Source organism: Beta vulgaris, chromosome 6 (assembly GCF_026745355.1).
Source record: "Beta vulgaris subsp. vulgaris cultivar EL10 chromosome 6, EL10.2, whole genome shotgun sequence".
NCBI classification, from domain to species: Eukaryota; Viridiplantae; Streptophyta; class Magnoliopsida; order Caryophyllales; family Amaranthaceae; genus Beta; species Beta vulgaris.
The window spans coordinates 10,088,898-10,103,676 of record NC_079207.1 but is presented as its reverse complement, the minus strand read 5'-3'; the positions used below and the strand labels follow the sequence as shown (position 1 = coordinate 10,103,676).

The 14,779-nt window shown below is 35.7% G+C and overlaps 1 protein-coding gene across 1 annotated transcript; it reads left to right on the top strand.

Annotated features, from left to right (window-relative positions):
- The first annotated feature begins 8,982 nt into the window (after positions 1 to 8,982).
- On the top strand, positions 8,983 to 10,823 carry LOC104895597 (dof zinc finger protein DOF1.1). The gene has a single exon (XM_010682155.4). It carries the CDS (start codon positions 9,269 to 9,271, stop codon positions 10,424 to 10,426), a length of 1,158 nt encoding a protein of 385 aa, XP_010680457.2. The 5' UTR covers positions 8,983 to 9,268; the 3' UTR covers positions 10,427 to 10,823.
- Positions 10,824 to 14,779: the final 3,956 nt, after the last annotated feature.

The following is a 14,779-nucleotide window of genomic DNA, read 5'->3' as shown; positions in this document are numbered from 1 at the left end:
GCAAAAAGGCCTTACGGAGTAAGTGAGTATATATAGAGAAGTATGATGAACACGACAATTTACAGCGCTTGAAGGCTCGTTTGGTTATTTTTGGGGATTATTAGGTGGAAGGTATTGATTATAATGAAACTTTTGCCCCGGTTGCTAAAATAACTATTGTTCGTACTTTTCTAGGTATTGCTGCTGTGAAAAATTGGAAAATCCATCAGATGGATTTTCATAATGCCTTCCTTCATGGAGATCTGCGGGAAGAAGTTTATACCAAGATTCCTCATGGCTTTCACCAATATGATAAAAATTTGGTGTGTAGGATGAAAAAAATCATTGTATGGCTTGAAACAGGCTCCTAGGTGTTTGTTTGCAAAACTAGTTGCGGTCCGTCGCTCCTATGCATTCACGCAATCCTATTCTGATTATTCATTATTTACATTCACTAGAAAGGTTGTTCAGCTTAATGTTCTTATTTATGTGGATAACATGATTATTGCAGGCCGGCAATGATCAGAAAGCTCTACTGAATTTCAAATCTTATTTAGGCACTTGTTTTAAAATGAAAAATTTGGGGATTCGGAAATATTTCCTTCGTCTAGAGGTTACCCGTAGTTCCCAGGAAATATTTATATATGAGTCAACGAAAATGTGCTTTAGAAATTTTTTCAAAGACTGGATTATTGGGTGCCGAACCTGCAAACTTCCCTATGGAGCAAAACCATCGGATTGTTATTGCTGATGTCCCTTTATTTGATGATCCCGAGCGTTATAGGCATCTCATGGGACGGTTGATTTATTTAGCAGTGACTCGCCCCGACTTGGCGTATGTCGTGCACATTTTATCTTAGTTTATGTAGGCACCGAAGGTAGTGCATTGGGAGGCTGCACTTCGTGTGGTTAGATATTTGAAGAAAAATCCAGGACTAGTATTTTATTTTCGTTCTGATAAATGATCTCCACCTTAAGGGGTGGTGTGATTCTGACTGGGCTAGTTGCCCTATTCCTCGACGATCTTTGAGTGGATGGTTCGTGTTGCTTGATTTTTCTCTGATTTCTTAGAAGACTAAAAAGCAACCCACTGTTTTGCATTCTTCTACAGAGGCCGAATATCGTTCTATGGCTGCTATAGTGTGTGAATTGAAATAGCTTAGGTAATTATTTGGTGATCTTGGAGTTCAGCATCTTGCAAGCATGCTTTTATTTTGTGATAGTCAATATGGCGTTGTATATTGCGAAAAATTATGTCTTTTATGATTGCACTAAACACATTGGAGCAGATTGTCATTTTGTTCGAGATGCTGTGACTGAGGGTCTTATTTTCCCACTAAATTTGAATTTTTGCTACGCAAGTTAGACGTTCGTGATTTCCACGCTCCAACTTGAGAGGGGTGTTAGGAAATACAAATATACAAATATACAAATAATAGGAGTTATTATTTATGTTCTAAGTTGAGTAGGATTAGGACTTTAGTCCTATAAAATGTATAAATTGATTTCAATGTTTAATGAGAAGATGTGACTTATGCCAAAGCTTAGCACTTATCTTTAGTTTTCTCAGAAAATAATGGTAGAACTCTTACTTTATTTTCACGATAGATATTCATATTCTATGTTTCTAGGTTGTAGAAAAATAAGTTAAGCTAATTAAAATTTCTTCTCTAATAAAACAACAGAAGAACATTAGTTTAATAATTTCGGTTATAAGTGGGCCCTTATATCCTCCTCTCTTATACAAAGGAAAATATGTTATCAAAATAAGCTTTATAGGATTTGTGGTATGAAACTATATCCAGATTACTACTCATCTATGGACTATGATCTATGTTAGTGGATATCATTAGGGCGGCATAATGTTTGTGGCTCGGGAAGAAATATATTCTTAAAACTAGACGCTTATATATGTTAAGTTGGCTGTAAGGAAACCTAGCTAGTTACTACTCCTAGGCCATAGCTAGCTAGACCGATGTAGCTCAATTTCATGATTGTGATCAAACTTTAGACCTCAGCAACCAAACAGAGATCTATGACTTGAAATGGATTAATATCATCATGAATTAATAGATCATCAGTATTTGTGGGCAACACATTACACGTACGGGTATTATATATATATATATTGCTACAAATAGAACTAAAATTAACCATTGAAATGGTGAATCATTGATTAAAAGATACACTTTGATTGACTGATATTCGAAGTGATAATCTTTGTTCATTCTTGTAATATAATGCATTCCTTCTACATTCAAGTATATCTTGTATGTACCTTATCAAACTATATGTATATATACACATGACATGTGATGCATCCAACTATCGACCAATTGCTTATTGGAAATCCTTAAAAACCCGAGCATCCGAATTGCAAGAAAATAAATTCCAGTGCACTATACACACAATAAACCTAGTTGCATTGTAAATTTTATCGTGATTTAATATAAATATTCCCCTTTTGTCTTTGTTTTTTGCTCTTTATTCAGCTCTTTTTAAAACAAATTTATATAAGTTTGGGATTTTTTTATTCAATATCCTTTTGCTTTTTCCTTGTAAAATATGTTTATATGAGTTCCCCTCAAAAAAAAAATATGTTTATATGAGTTCCTTACCTCACCAATCACCACTAATCAGTCGAAATTTAATTTTATATCTCATTTTGTATCTCATCTTGAATTCTAATCCCTTCTTAATTTTTTGATACATGTGCAGAAATTAACAATAATTAAAAGTAAAAAGTAGGATCATGCTACAAAACGAGACTCAAAATAGGATATACTTCCTCCGTTTCTTTTTACTTGCAACGGTTTGACTTTTACACTATTCACCAACTCTACTTAGTTTATGTTTGGTGATTTATAGTTAAGGAAAAACATATTCATGTGGGATCTTGTTAGATTCGTCTGAATGTATATTTTCCGAATATATACTTTTTATAATTTTTATTTATCGGTAATTAAACTTATTGATGGTTGAAAGTATGCATTGGCAAGCGTGAAAGTCAAACTGTTGCAAGTAAAAAGAAACAGAGGAAGTAATATTCTAACTCCAGGAAAAATAAAGGGAGTATTCAATTTGCAAATTGATAAAAAAATGATAAAAAAAATCCTATCCATGAGAGTATATGATGTATGGAAGAGCTCCATTAATGGCATAAGTCTCGGCTAAGGTAGTACTGTGGAGAACAAAAAAAAACTTTACACGTAGCTCCACATGATAAGCTCTTTTATTCCTCCTTTCTTCTCTCTCCCCCACCTTGGAACTGTAATCATTACCTTTGAATGGCATCTGCAAGAATGGAAACACCAATGACTCTAACAAAGATTATTCTTTTAGTAATATTGATTGCATCACCTATTATTGAAACTTGTCATTATTATTTGTTCATAATCCTACTTGCCACTTCCTAAACACCCTTTTTTTATTTTGGGGTGTGCTAGTGCTTTTACAAATTACCAAGGGATCTGATATTCTGATCAGATCTAAATTTCATATTAGCTTAATTATTCATTAAAGATTACTTTAATTTGCTGGAATTTTTCCATGACTTCTTTGATTAATATCTTAACTTCCTCGCTCCAATCTATCCTCTTCACTAACCACTGCTTTTAAGTTTTAAAAGTTGATAACTTTCTCCATTTCAACATATTTGAAACGGCTTGACTTTTTACACTAATTGTCCATTTTGGAAATTCAACCTAAGGAAAAGCATAGTTATGCGAAATCTTGTTAGATTATCTCGATCAATTTTTGAAGTTTTTACTTGGGAATTATCAATGGTAGATCTAGAACTAATGTATAGCAACCGGTGTCACTTATATTGCTGACAGACGTTATAAATATTGCTACATCAGATATTATTAATTGATTTATCCATTTTCAAAAAGTTTTTAAGATTTTTTCCTACTAAGTGGGTGCAAGTGCCCCCTACTTCTAAGGTAGATCCGCCACTAGAAATTATAGATATTTATTATTAAATTTCAGCATTATTAAAGTTATGCATAATAAAAAAAAAACTTTTTCTTCCTCATTAAAGACTTTTTTAATAATTCCAAGCCCAATTTTCAAACATGTCCGAGAAATGTTTCAAGTAATATGAAATAACGGAGGAAGTATCTATGTATTGGATTAGCTTAATGCGCATTAATTCTGTATATGTAGCCTATTCTTCTAGGATAGAAAGAGTATTCACTTCTAATAAATGCCAAGCTATTTACTGGTAAATTTCTAAGGATGGTAACTAAAATTTGGTGAATTAGGATTGAATATTACTGTTCTTCATGGCTATACCTAAAACACAATGGATAAATATATCTAAGCTCCATTGACAAAGAGGTGAAGGTTATTCATTAAACTTATGATATCCTAAGAATCATTTAGAATATTAGTTCAGATGGAGATTATATCTTCAATAATTTCTATTTATTCACTTTAAATGTGATATGATCTAGTACCTTTTTTTTTTAACAAGCTAAGAAGACCAGAAATTTAGTTAGTAGACCCTGCGCACAAAGAAAATTCCTAAATTATCAGTTACAAATATTGATTTAGGAGCTGAAGAATTACAATCATCAATAAAGAAAGTGGACTAAACTAGGTGACCAACATTATTGTCAATCCAATCAGATGCGTTATTTGCTTCATGGTATAGTGGTTGATGCTCTTACTAGAGAATTGTTACCGAATGATTTGGAGTTCTTGTATGATATGTGATCTAATATCCGTTGAAACTGTTATATCGAAAGTGAGAAGAAACAAATAATGGACAAAGAAAACAATAAAGAACACGCAAATTTAACTTGGTTCACCAAGAGAGTGTTGGCTACATCCACGGGCAAAGAGAGAGAAAAGTTTTATTGCTCTTTGATTGATTCCAGATTACAGATGTGTTAAAACACAAATGACGACTTGAAACGAATTAGGTTAAGTATATATATAACCCGATACAAAATCACCGAACCCGCATCGAAAAACCCAGACGCCCGGTCTCCTGGGCCAAGCTGCTCGGTTGGACGCGCAAGCATATTTGACGATCTTTATGCCCAATCACTCGCCTGGTCTTTGAGCCAATTTGCCTGGGCGGTGACCCCACCCGGTTTGGCGAGACTTGCACGGTTGACCGAGCGAGCGCTCGTCTCCTCCGTTTTCACTGCTCTTTAACCAAATTCAAGACACTCGATCTTACAAATCTCCACCTTGACTTGTATCCTCTCACAACGAGACAGATAACCAGATAACAGATGACCTGATCACCAGATGCATTGATCACAATGCCCAGATTCTCCCTGCAATCAGATTTGCTCTGAAAGACAACCAGAACCAGATTTGTCCCTAAAGGACACCAGATTAGTTTCTAAGGGCTCCAGACTTGCCCCAAAGGGTAATTTACAGCTTCAAATAGTTTGTAAGTCCAAGCAACCTTGAAAGTACCCTGTGGAACCAGTTTCGAACATATGGCTTACTTATACTCTTTTCCAGCACGAGCAATACCTTCCTTGGATGGCTTAAATATATCTACCCCTCCGATATATAGTGCAAAACCTATTGTGTCTTCATAACGTCCCTTTGGGGAGAGTTCCCAAGATTACATGCCGGCCAAGACCAAAATTTAGCTGACCTGATTTTAACAACGAAGAACACGAAATTTCAGATTAAGATTGTGATTTTGTGAGTGTTGATGGATTTCTTCCTGACGTGGACCACCACTCGAATCTAGATTTGTGAGTGTTTTCTTTGTTCATTTTTAGTTTGAACGGATGTGAGAAAGAACAAATAATGAACAAAGAAAATAATAAATAAAACACAAATTTACGTTGTTCACCAACGGAGTGTTACCTACGTCCACGGACAGAGAGGGAGAATAGTTTTATTGCTCTTGAGTAATTCTAGATTACTGATGTGATTAATGATTAATAGACGAACAATAGAATTAGTTAAAAGCTTATGTATAACCCGACTCGAAAATCGCTTTCCCGTGTCAAAATCACGTTCTCCCGGTCTACCGGGACAAAACCGCCTGGTCGGGCTAGACACCTCCCGTTTGGACGTGCCAGCAAAAACAACTCCAAACTTACGAACATATCATCCGGTTACCTGGTTCAAACCGCCCGAGCGGGCGCCCCACCTCCCCGCCGGACGAACCTGGCCGGTTGACCGTGCGAGCTCCCGAAGCCTCCGTTTTCGCAGCTATTTCACCAGATTCAAGGCACTCGATTTTACAAATCTCCACCTTGACTTGAATCCTTTCACAACGAACCAGATAACAGATGAACAGATAACGAGATGCATTGATCACAATGCCCAGATTCTCCCTCCAACTAGATTTTGCCTTGAAAGACAACCAGAACCAAATTTGTCCCTCAAGACACCAGATTAGCCCCTAAAGACGTCAGACTTGCCCCCGAAGGGCAATTAATAGCTTTGAATAGTTTGTAAGTCCAAGCAACCTTGGAACTTACCATGTCGAACCATATTCGAACAGATGGCTTGCATATAATGTCTCCCATTTAACGCCTTTCAGAATTATCTTTGGACCCCTGTAGACATACAACACTACACCTTCACTTTTAAACTGAAACCTTTGTTGTCAAGAGGACTAAATGAAATCAGATTCTTCGTAACCTTGGCACATGCCTAACATTGTTCAAAATACAGACTTTGCCAACTTTGCCATAACATGTCCTAATTCTGATGGACGCTATACCAATTGTCTTGCAAACTTCACCATTAGCCATAGTAACACTTCCATCAGCTTGTTTATACTTCATATATCACTCCGTGTGCAAACACATATGATAAGATGCCCTTGAATCAAGAATTAACACATCCAAAAGATGCATGTGTTCATCAACAACTAGGGAAAGATCATCCTCAAAATCCTAATTTCTGCTGTACCTAGATTTATTTTTATGATGCTCCTTATTAGGACATTCCTTTTTCCTAATGCCCTTTACTCCTTACAGTGATTACAGATGTCATTAGGTTTAGGATCCCCTTTGGAATTTTTGAATTCCTCAAATTCTTTTTTCCAGAATTCCTACGTCCCGTACTACTAATGGCCACTACTCCAGAGGCCTGATTATCTGTACATGTAGTACCAGATGCCTTATGGCGCAATTTCCTAGTATTCAAATATGATCTAACTTCCTCTAGGGACAATAATCCTTACCAACAATAAAAGAATACACAAAATTTTCATATGACAATGGTAAAGACACAAGCAGAATTAAAGCAGCATCCTCATCCTCCACCTTAACATCAATATTACGCAATTCTCACAAATTCGTATTTAATTTATCTAGGTGATCTCCAAGAGGTGTAATTTCATTCATGCGCAAACTAAACATACGTTGCTTCAAAAGAAACTTGTTGGTTAGAGATTTTTTCATATACAAACTCTCCTACTTACCACAGACCAGATGCAGTTTCCTCCTCCGCGACTTCATTGATGATGTCAAAGCGAGACACAACATGATCGTTGAATGTGCCTTCACCTCCAGGAGAGTCGTTATAGTAGTAACTGAATCCGATGACATCTTTGCCAAAACCCTTGTTGCTTCTGTAAATCCCACATCTTGATTTACCACAGACTGAAATTGTTTCTCCCAGTAAATTTATCTATTTTCACATTCATCCCATACATCTTTCTCACTTAGATCGAAAACCAAAAGCTCTGATACCAGTTTGTTATAACGGATGTGAGAAAGAACAAATAACGAATAAAGAAAATAATAAAGAACATAAAGATTTAACGTGGTTCACCAACGGAGTGTTGGCTACGTCCACAGACGGAGAGAGAGAAAAGTTTTATTGTTCTTTGAGTAATTCCAAATTATAGATGTGTAAAAACACTAATGAAGACTTTTAAATAGATTAAGTTAAGTATATATATAACCAGATACAAAATCGCCGAACCCGCATCGAAAACCCAGCCACCCTGTTTCCCGGTCCAAATCGTCCGATCGGGCGGCGCCCGCCCGATCTCCCGGGCCAAGCTGCCAGGTCAGGCACGCAAGCACATTTGACAATATTTATGCCCGGTCACTCGCCCGGTTTCTGAGTCAATCCGCATGGGCGGGCGACCCTTCCCGGTCGGGCGAGACTTGCCGGGTTTACCGGGTAAGCACTCGTCTACTCCGTTTTTGCCGTTCTTTCACCAGATTTAAGGCACTTGATCTTACAGAAACAATTAGTATAGTTTTTTTGGAGTTCATACAAGGTATAAATGACAGTTTGTATAACGTCTCCAATGAATGGCCAGAGGAAGATATGAACCTACTCAGTTCTCGATTCTCTTTACTCCTGCGCAGAGTAAATAGTATTAGTGGAGGTTAGAAGGTCTTGTATTTAACAGTCTAATCCGATTTTAACTTTTCAAATTGAATATCCAATATTAACTTTTCTAAACAAATTAACTTGAGACGAACTTTACTAGAATATACTTACATTATTATTTTGTTGTATAAGTACTCATAGCGTATTTGATCTGAGTAAGTAATAGCTTTATTTGATCGTCAGTTCGTCTGATATACGAAGCCGGAAGTTGCAATCACGATAGCAATTAGCCTTTCAGATATTGGAACATTCATGAAAAGAATAAACAACAAGACAAGAAAAAAGGAAACTTAGGACGAAACTAGTAAACAGAAGTAGCAAGGTCTACAGGATTGGCCTATTTAGGTTAAAAATACCTGATATGTGAAACACGGGCTGTTAACACATGTTCTTGGTTAATGTTTCATAGTCATCCAAAATCATGAGGGTATCATGATAATGTGTTTATCAAAAATATGTTTTACAAGATAAGAAAATGAAATAAATTGCAAGTAGAGGCAGCTAGAGGACAGATTGTAGTGAAAAAGGACAAAAAAATTCCATACACTACCCTCCAAGAACCTACCTACATTTCAAATTAAAACCAAAATCCTCAAATCAACTTTTAATTATTTTAATTGCAACAACCAAAAAGCAAATTTCATCATGTATATATCTCTGTCCAACTAAAGCTTCCACCCACTTACCCTTTTATCCTCCTTCCTTCTTTTCTTTTCCAACTCACAAAGAATAGCTAACACTAAACTCAAATCTAGTCAAACTAAAAACTTGCAAAAACCCAAACTTTCTCTTCTCTTTCTTCTCTTCATAAGTTACTAACACATAGAAACAAATCTCATCTTGCTTTTGCTTTTCCACTTTGTTTACTTGATCTCAAAAAAACCCTTCCTATACCATCTTTTTAACACAAAATTTAAGAAAAAAAAATCATCAAAAAGGAGCTAAAGAGATGATCCAAGAACTATTAGGAGGAAATAGTGCTCCTACAAGTTTTTTAGGTGAGAGAAAGATTTCTATCCCTTTCTCTTCTCCTCCTTCTACAACATGTCCTTCTACCACACCAATTCTTACTACTACTACTACTTCCATTGCAACAACCACAGCTTCAGCAGCAACGTTAGCGAACGCCTCGAATTCAGCTAGTAGTGGTGGTGGTGGTAATGGTGGTAATAACAACTCCACTGAGGTTAATGCTAGCCAACAAAATCTAAGGTGTCCAAGATGTGATTCTACAAACACCAAGTTTTGTTACTACAACAACTACAATCTTACTCAACCTCGGCACTTTTGTAAGACATGTCGGAGGTACTGGACTAAAGGTGGAACCCTCCGAAACGTTCCGATCGGAGGTGGTTGTCGTAAGAACAAGAGCACAACAGTAAGTGGCTCAAACACTTCCTCAGGTTTTGCTAAGTCATCAACAAATGCCATGGCTAAAGCCAAGGCTACTTTATCAACTGAGTTGTTAGTTAATGGCAACCATGGTTATCTTGGAAATGGGTTGTTGGATCATCTTCATCATCATTCAGAGCTCCAATCATCTTGCCCTAATAATAATAACCCAATCCTTTGGCCTTCACTTCCACAAAACTCTCACATCTTATCTTTGCTTAGAGGGTCTAATCAGTTCCATAACCCTAACCCTAACCCTAACCCGCTTTCGAGTGTTTATAGTTGTGTTAAAACTGAAGGTTCAAACTCAAATACTACCACCACTCTTGGGTTAGATTCGTATGGTAATGGAGCTTCATCTTTACTTGGATCATATCCAAGAAGTAATAACCAACACCAAGTAAACGGGTTCTCATCTGGGATTCAAGATTATGTTCAACAAAATGGGAATAGTAGCAATATTCTAGAGCTATATCAGAGGTTAAAATCATCATCTAATTACAGCAGTTATTGCGGCAACGAAAATTCAGGTACTGTTATCTTAGGTAATATGGTTGGATCAACATCACTATCTTCTCCAATGCATACAACTATATTGGATTCAGCACCTGTTGGAGGAGCAGATAATTATGGAGGTTATAGCTTCATGACTTCTCCTGGAATGTCTGGCTGGTCTGAGTATCCAATAGTACCTATAAATGGTGCATATCCTTAAAACTATATACACTTATATATATTATATATATGGCTTAGTCTAATCTTGGCCCTTTTTTTTTTTTTTTACCTTGTTCTTCTTGTTTATTTTGGGGGGTGTTTATGTAGTTTCACTTTAAATTACTCTTTTCTATGAGTTGCCTTTTAAGTTGTTGATTGTTTCTTTTCATTGTAGTTAGGTTGGGGTTTGAGGTATATGAATTAATATGGCTAATTACTCTTTATGATAACTTTATTGTAATGTTGTTCTTGTTTTAATTTATACATTTATGTAAGCTCTAGCTTGTAGTGAGAGTGATCTTTGGTTCAGAAGTTGAACCCTTGGTCCCTATGAAATTAATGCATGTTCAAGGCTAATTGTGAAATTAATGGTAATTTTATCTAATTACTAGGATAAATTGATTATATATATGGTGATGAATCGATGAACTTTTTCTCGAATTATTGAAGATTTTTTCGAATTAATTTTGACCAGCTTGTTGAAGGATTCAAACGCTCGATCCTCCTTTCTTTTGTTACGATTTTTCATATATAAGATGATTTGGGTGTTTCGTGTTCATGGTAGGAAGACTAATCTTCTAAATTGTTTTCTTGGTAATGATTGTTATGGTAGTTAAAATTAAGTTTTTATTTGGGTACAGAAAGTGTCCATAGATTATATACTAGAGTTCAAAATATTACAATCCGAAATTAAATGTTCTACCGTTAAAATTAAATTGAGTTGATTCGTTAAACTCTGAATAGTCTTAATGAAGTTTAAGTCTTGCAGGTTAGACTATCAAATTTCCAAACAATGTCAAATTTATCACTGTCATATGTCCACAATTCCTTCCCTAGTTCCCTAAATTTATATCCTATGCAATTATAGACCTACAAATATTTGAGAGCGATGTATATCACAGTGATAACTTTGACATTATTCGCATTTTTCCACTTCTATGAAGCATAAATCTAAGCACAATAATCCAACTTCAGTACTGTTAAACTACTGTCCAATAGAGAAGAGGGTCAATAATCTATCCACTAGATATGTCACATAGACAACATGAGATAGTGAGTGCTAGGTTTCTGCTTGTAGCTGTGAGATTCTGCTCTGATTTTCTCCTTAGATTCTCCATATCCCAAGGCTTTATAATTTATGCAGAAATGTCTCCATTCACAATTTAAATAGTCAAATTCTTTAAGTCAACTAAAATGCCATTTGATCTTTCATGTTTTAGAATTTTTCAAAAGCATGATGATTAAACAAGTATATCAAATGTTTCTAATTTATTGTTATCAACTAGTGCTTAAATCTTGACATATATATGTAGTAACTTCAGCAAAGCAAGATTGGAGTTGTATTTGAATGCTAAATGCTCCACATTCTAAACACCCGGTTATGTGTTCATCTGCCTATTTAGCTTGTGGACTAAGATTTTCTTGTAGGATTGCGTCTCATTTTCCTGTCATTGATTCCAATTAATCTAAAGCCTAGTAACAAAATGAAAGAAAATACCTACCCATTATAAGAGAGCCAATTTGTTGGCTTTCAGTTTTATCAAAGATACAATTTTAAAAAAAAATCTAATCAAAGATCCAATTCTAAGACAAATAACTTCCCTTCTTGGTCAATTTGATTTAGAGTTATTGTGATGTAAAAGTAATGGGCAAAGTAGCTCTTGCTATCTTGCTTCCTCAAATCGATCAACCTTAACTTTTACCAGTGATCCTAGTGTGTTAGAAACAAATGAACGAGAATATGAAGAATTGATAGAGTATAAAATTATTTTTAGGGCCTCAACCATTAGCTTAAGTTTTTGGTTGAGTTGGTCCTTTGACATAGTATCAGAGTCAGCGTGACATAAAGTTCATGGATCCAAATCTCATCAATCCCTCATTTACTGAAAATCAAATTGCTGATGTATGTACTAACTAAGCCTCTACAAAGAGATAGATATGAAAATTTAAGGCTTGAATTAGATTTAATAAAACTTAAGTAATTGTTCCCATTTCAATCCCTTGTGTCTAAATTGATTTGTCTTACTCTATGTGATTTCTAAGTGAAATATTAGCGCCGGGTATGAAAGAGACCTATCCATATATTATATAAGATCCAATTTCTTGGCTTCTAATTTTACCAAAGATTCATCTATGAAAAACAAAATAAAAGGAGAAACTTATCAAAGATTCAATCTTAAGACAAATAATTTCCCCTATTGGTCAATTTCATTTAGAGTTATTATTATGTAAAAGAAATGTGCAAGGTAGCTCCTTCAAATCCATCCACGGTAACTTTAATCACTTATGCTAGTGGTAGAAACAATTAAACAAGACTATGAATAATTGAGGATGCACATCTACTTGTTCGATGTTTTTAATTAAGAATTGGCATGAAATTATTACAATTAGCTTACAAATTACCTTATAAGTCAATCCGAATTTGTTGAATTGACTAGTGAGTGTCCCGGGCAATTTGTTTCTTTCTGTAAATTTGTCTTGTGAAGAAAAAATTTAACGCCATAATTTTAAGAATATAAGAAATTGAAGTAAGAGTTTGTGTCTACAATAGTCTATTATCATTACCATTAATTTGTTAGGTATCTAACTACTTGTGTAAGTCTCTAAATAAGATATAATTACAAGATCATATTATTTTATTTTGAAATACTAAATAATGATGTTAATTATGTTGGATCATTGGTTAACCTCTCACTTTTCACTTCAAAATTCATGTGTTCGATACCTTGTAACTACACAAAGTTATTTTTTTAGTTGAGGGGTTTGACATGAAAATAGAGCATTTGCATTAGACCTTAGAGAAAAGTGCCACATGGCACATAGACATTCTTAGGAACGCCTTTTAATATAGGAAAATTGATAGGAACAATCTCAACTATGGGCGTTTTGCCATTTTCAGTCCTAACTAAAGATTATTTATGAGTAGTCCCAACTATATATCATTTCTGCCAAATTTGGTCCCAGCAGATTAATGACCTGCTACAACAAGTAAAAACGAATTTTATTTTATTTCCCCGCCCCCCCCCCCCCCAAATTTTATTTTCTTTCTTCTCTAGTAGGCATCCACCCTCCCATTCCCCACCCTCAAAAATCTCACCTACCCCCATCACCCCCAACCAAACCTGCCACCCTTATGACACACCCTCCCTTGCCCCGACTTTTGGAGGAAAACAGAGGAAACATACAAGGAGGGCGCGTGACAGAAGGTGAGGGTGGCAGCGGCAGACGACTGTGACGTCTCGGAGGAGAGGTGGTGTAGCAGGTGGTGTATCTAGAATACAGGGCAGTGGTCTGGGTGGCAGCGCAACTTGGTCGAGGTGAGAGAAGATGCAGCGAAATTAAACCTTTGATCTAACTCCAAAGTCGAAACCACACATAAATACGCATCAAATCTTCTGATTCTTCAAATAATTCTTATCATCTACATCTTGTCTTGCACAATTCATCCCTAAAATTCTGAAATAAGGGGAACAATCAACAACACAAAAAATCAAGAAAATGGAGGTTGAATATTACCTGATTATAATAATGATTGTTTGAAATTAAAAAAAAAAGCAGATCGAATTGACCATTTCTTCTTGTTAATCTCTTCCATGATCAATTTTAATCTAGTAAACTTGGATATTATTTGTTCGGGGTGGCATGGGAGGGGGTTGTTGGGGTGGCACCATGGCCAAAGGTGAGGGTGGTAGCGCAACCGGGTCGAGGAGAGAAAAGACTGAGAATGGAGCTACGAGTGAGTGGTGAGTAAGGAGGGAGGAGGGGGTGACAGGGACGAAGGAGGGGGTGGCAAGGACGAATGAGGGGGCCTGCTGGGAGAAGGTAGTAAGGAGTGAGAAGGAGGAGTGAGAAGGTAGTAAACCAAGTAAAAAAAAAGTAAAAACAAAGATTAACCGGTAAAATGGATCATCAGTCAACTGGGACCATATTTGTAAAACATACCCCAAAGTTGGGATTACTTAGAAATAATCTTTAGTTGGGACTAAAATTGGCGGAATGTCCATAGTTGACACTATTCCTGTCAATTTTTCCTTTAATATATTTGTATAGATGTGACAAAGGAAGAATGAGATTTAAAAAGTGATACAAGATCTTTTTTTAAGGCTAAGTTATACAAATAATTCACATGAAATGACACTAAATTAATAGTTTTGGCCTAGCCAAAGACATTATAAGGTATCCATGAAAATTAATTAGTTTGACGAAATGGAAAAAAGAAAAAAGACTTCGACTAATCCCTTCCATCCAAACCTTTTACTTCCTCCTTTACTTATTAGATTTTTCAATTCAATTATATTGCGTACTATTATAGGTGAAGAAAATTCTCAAAAAAAAAAATCTATCGTATACGAAG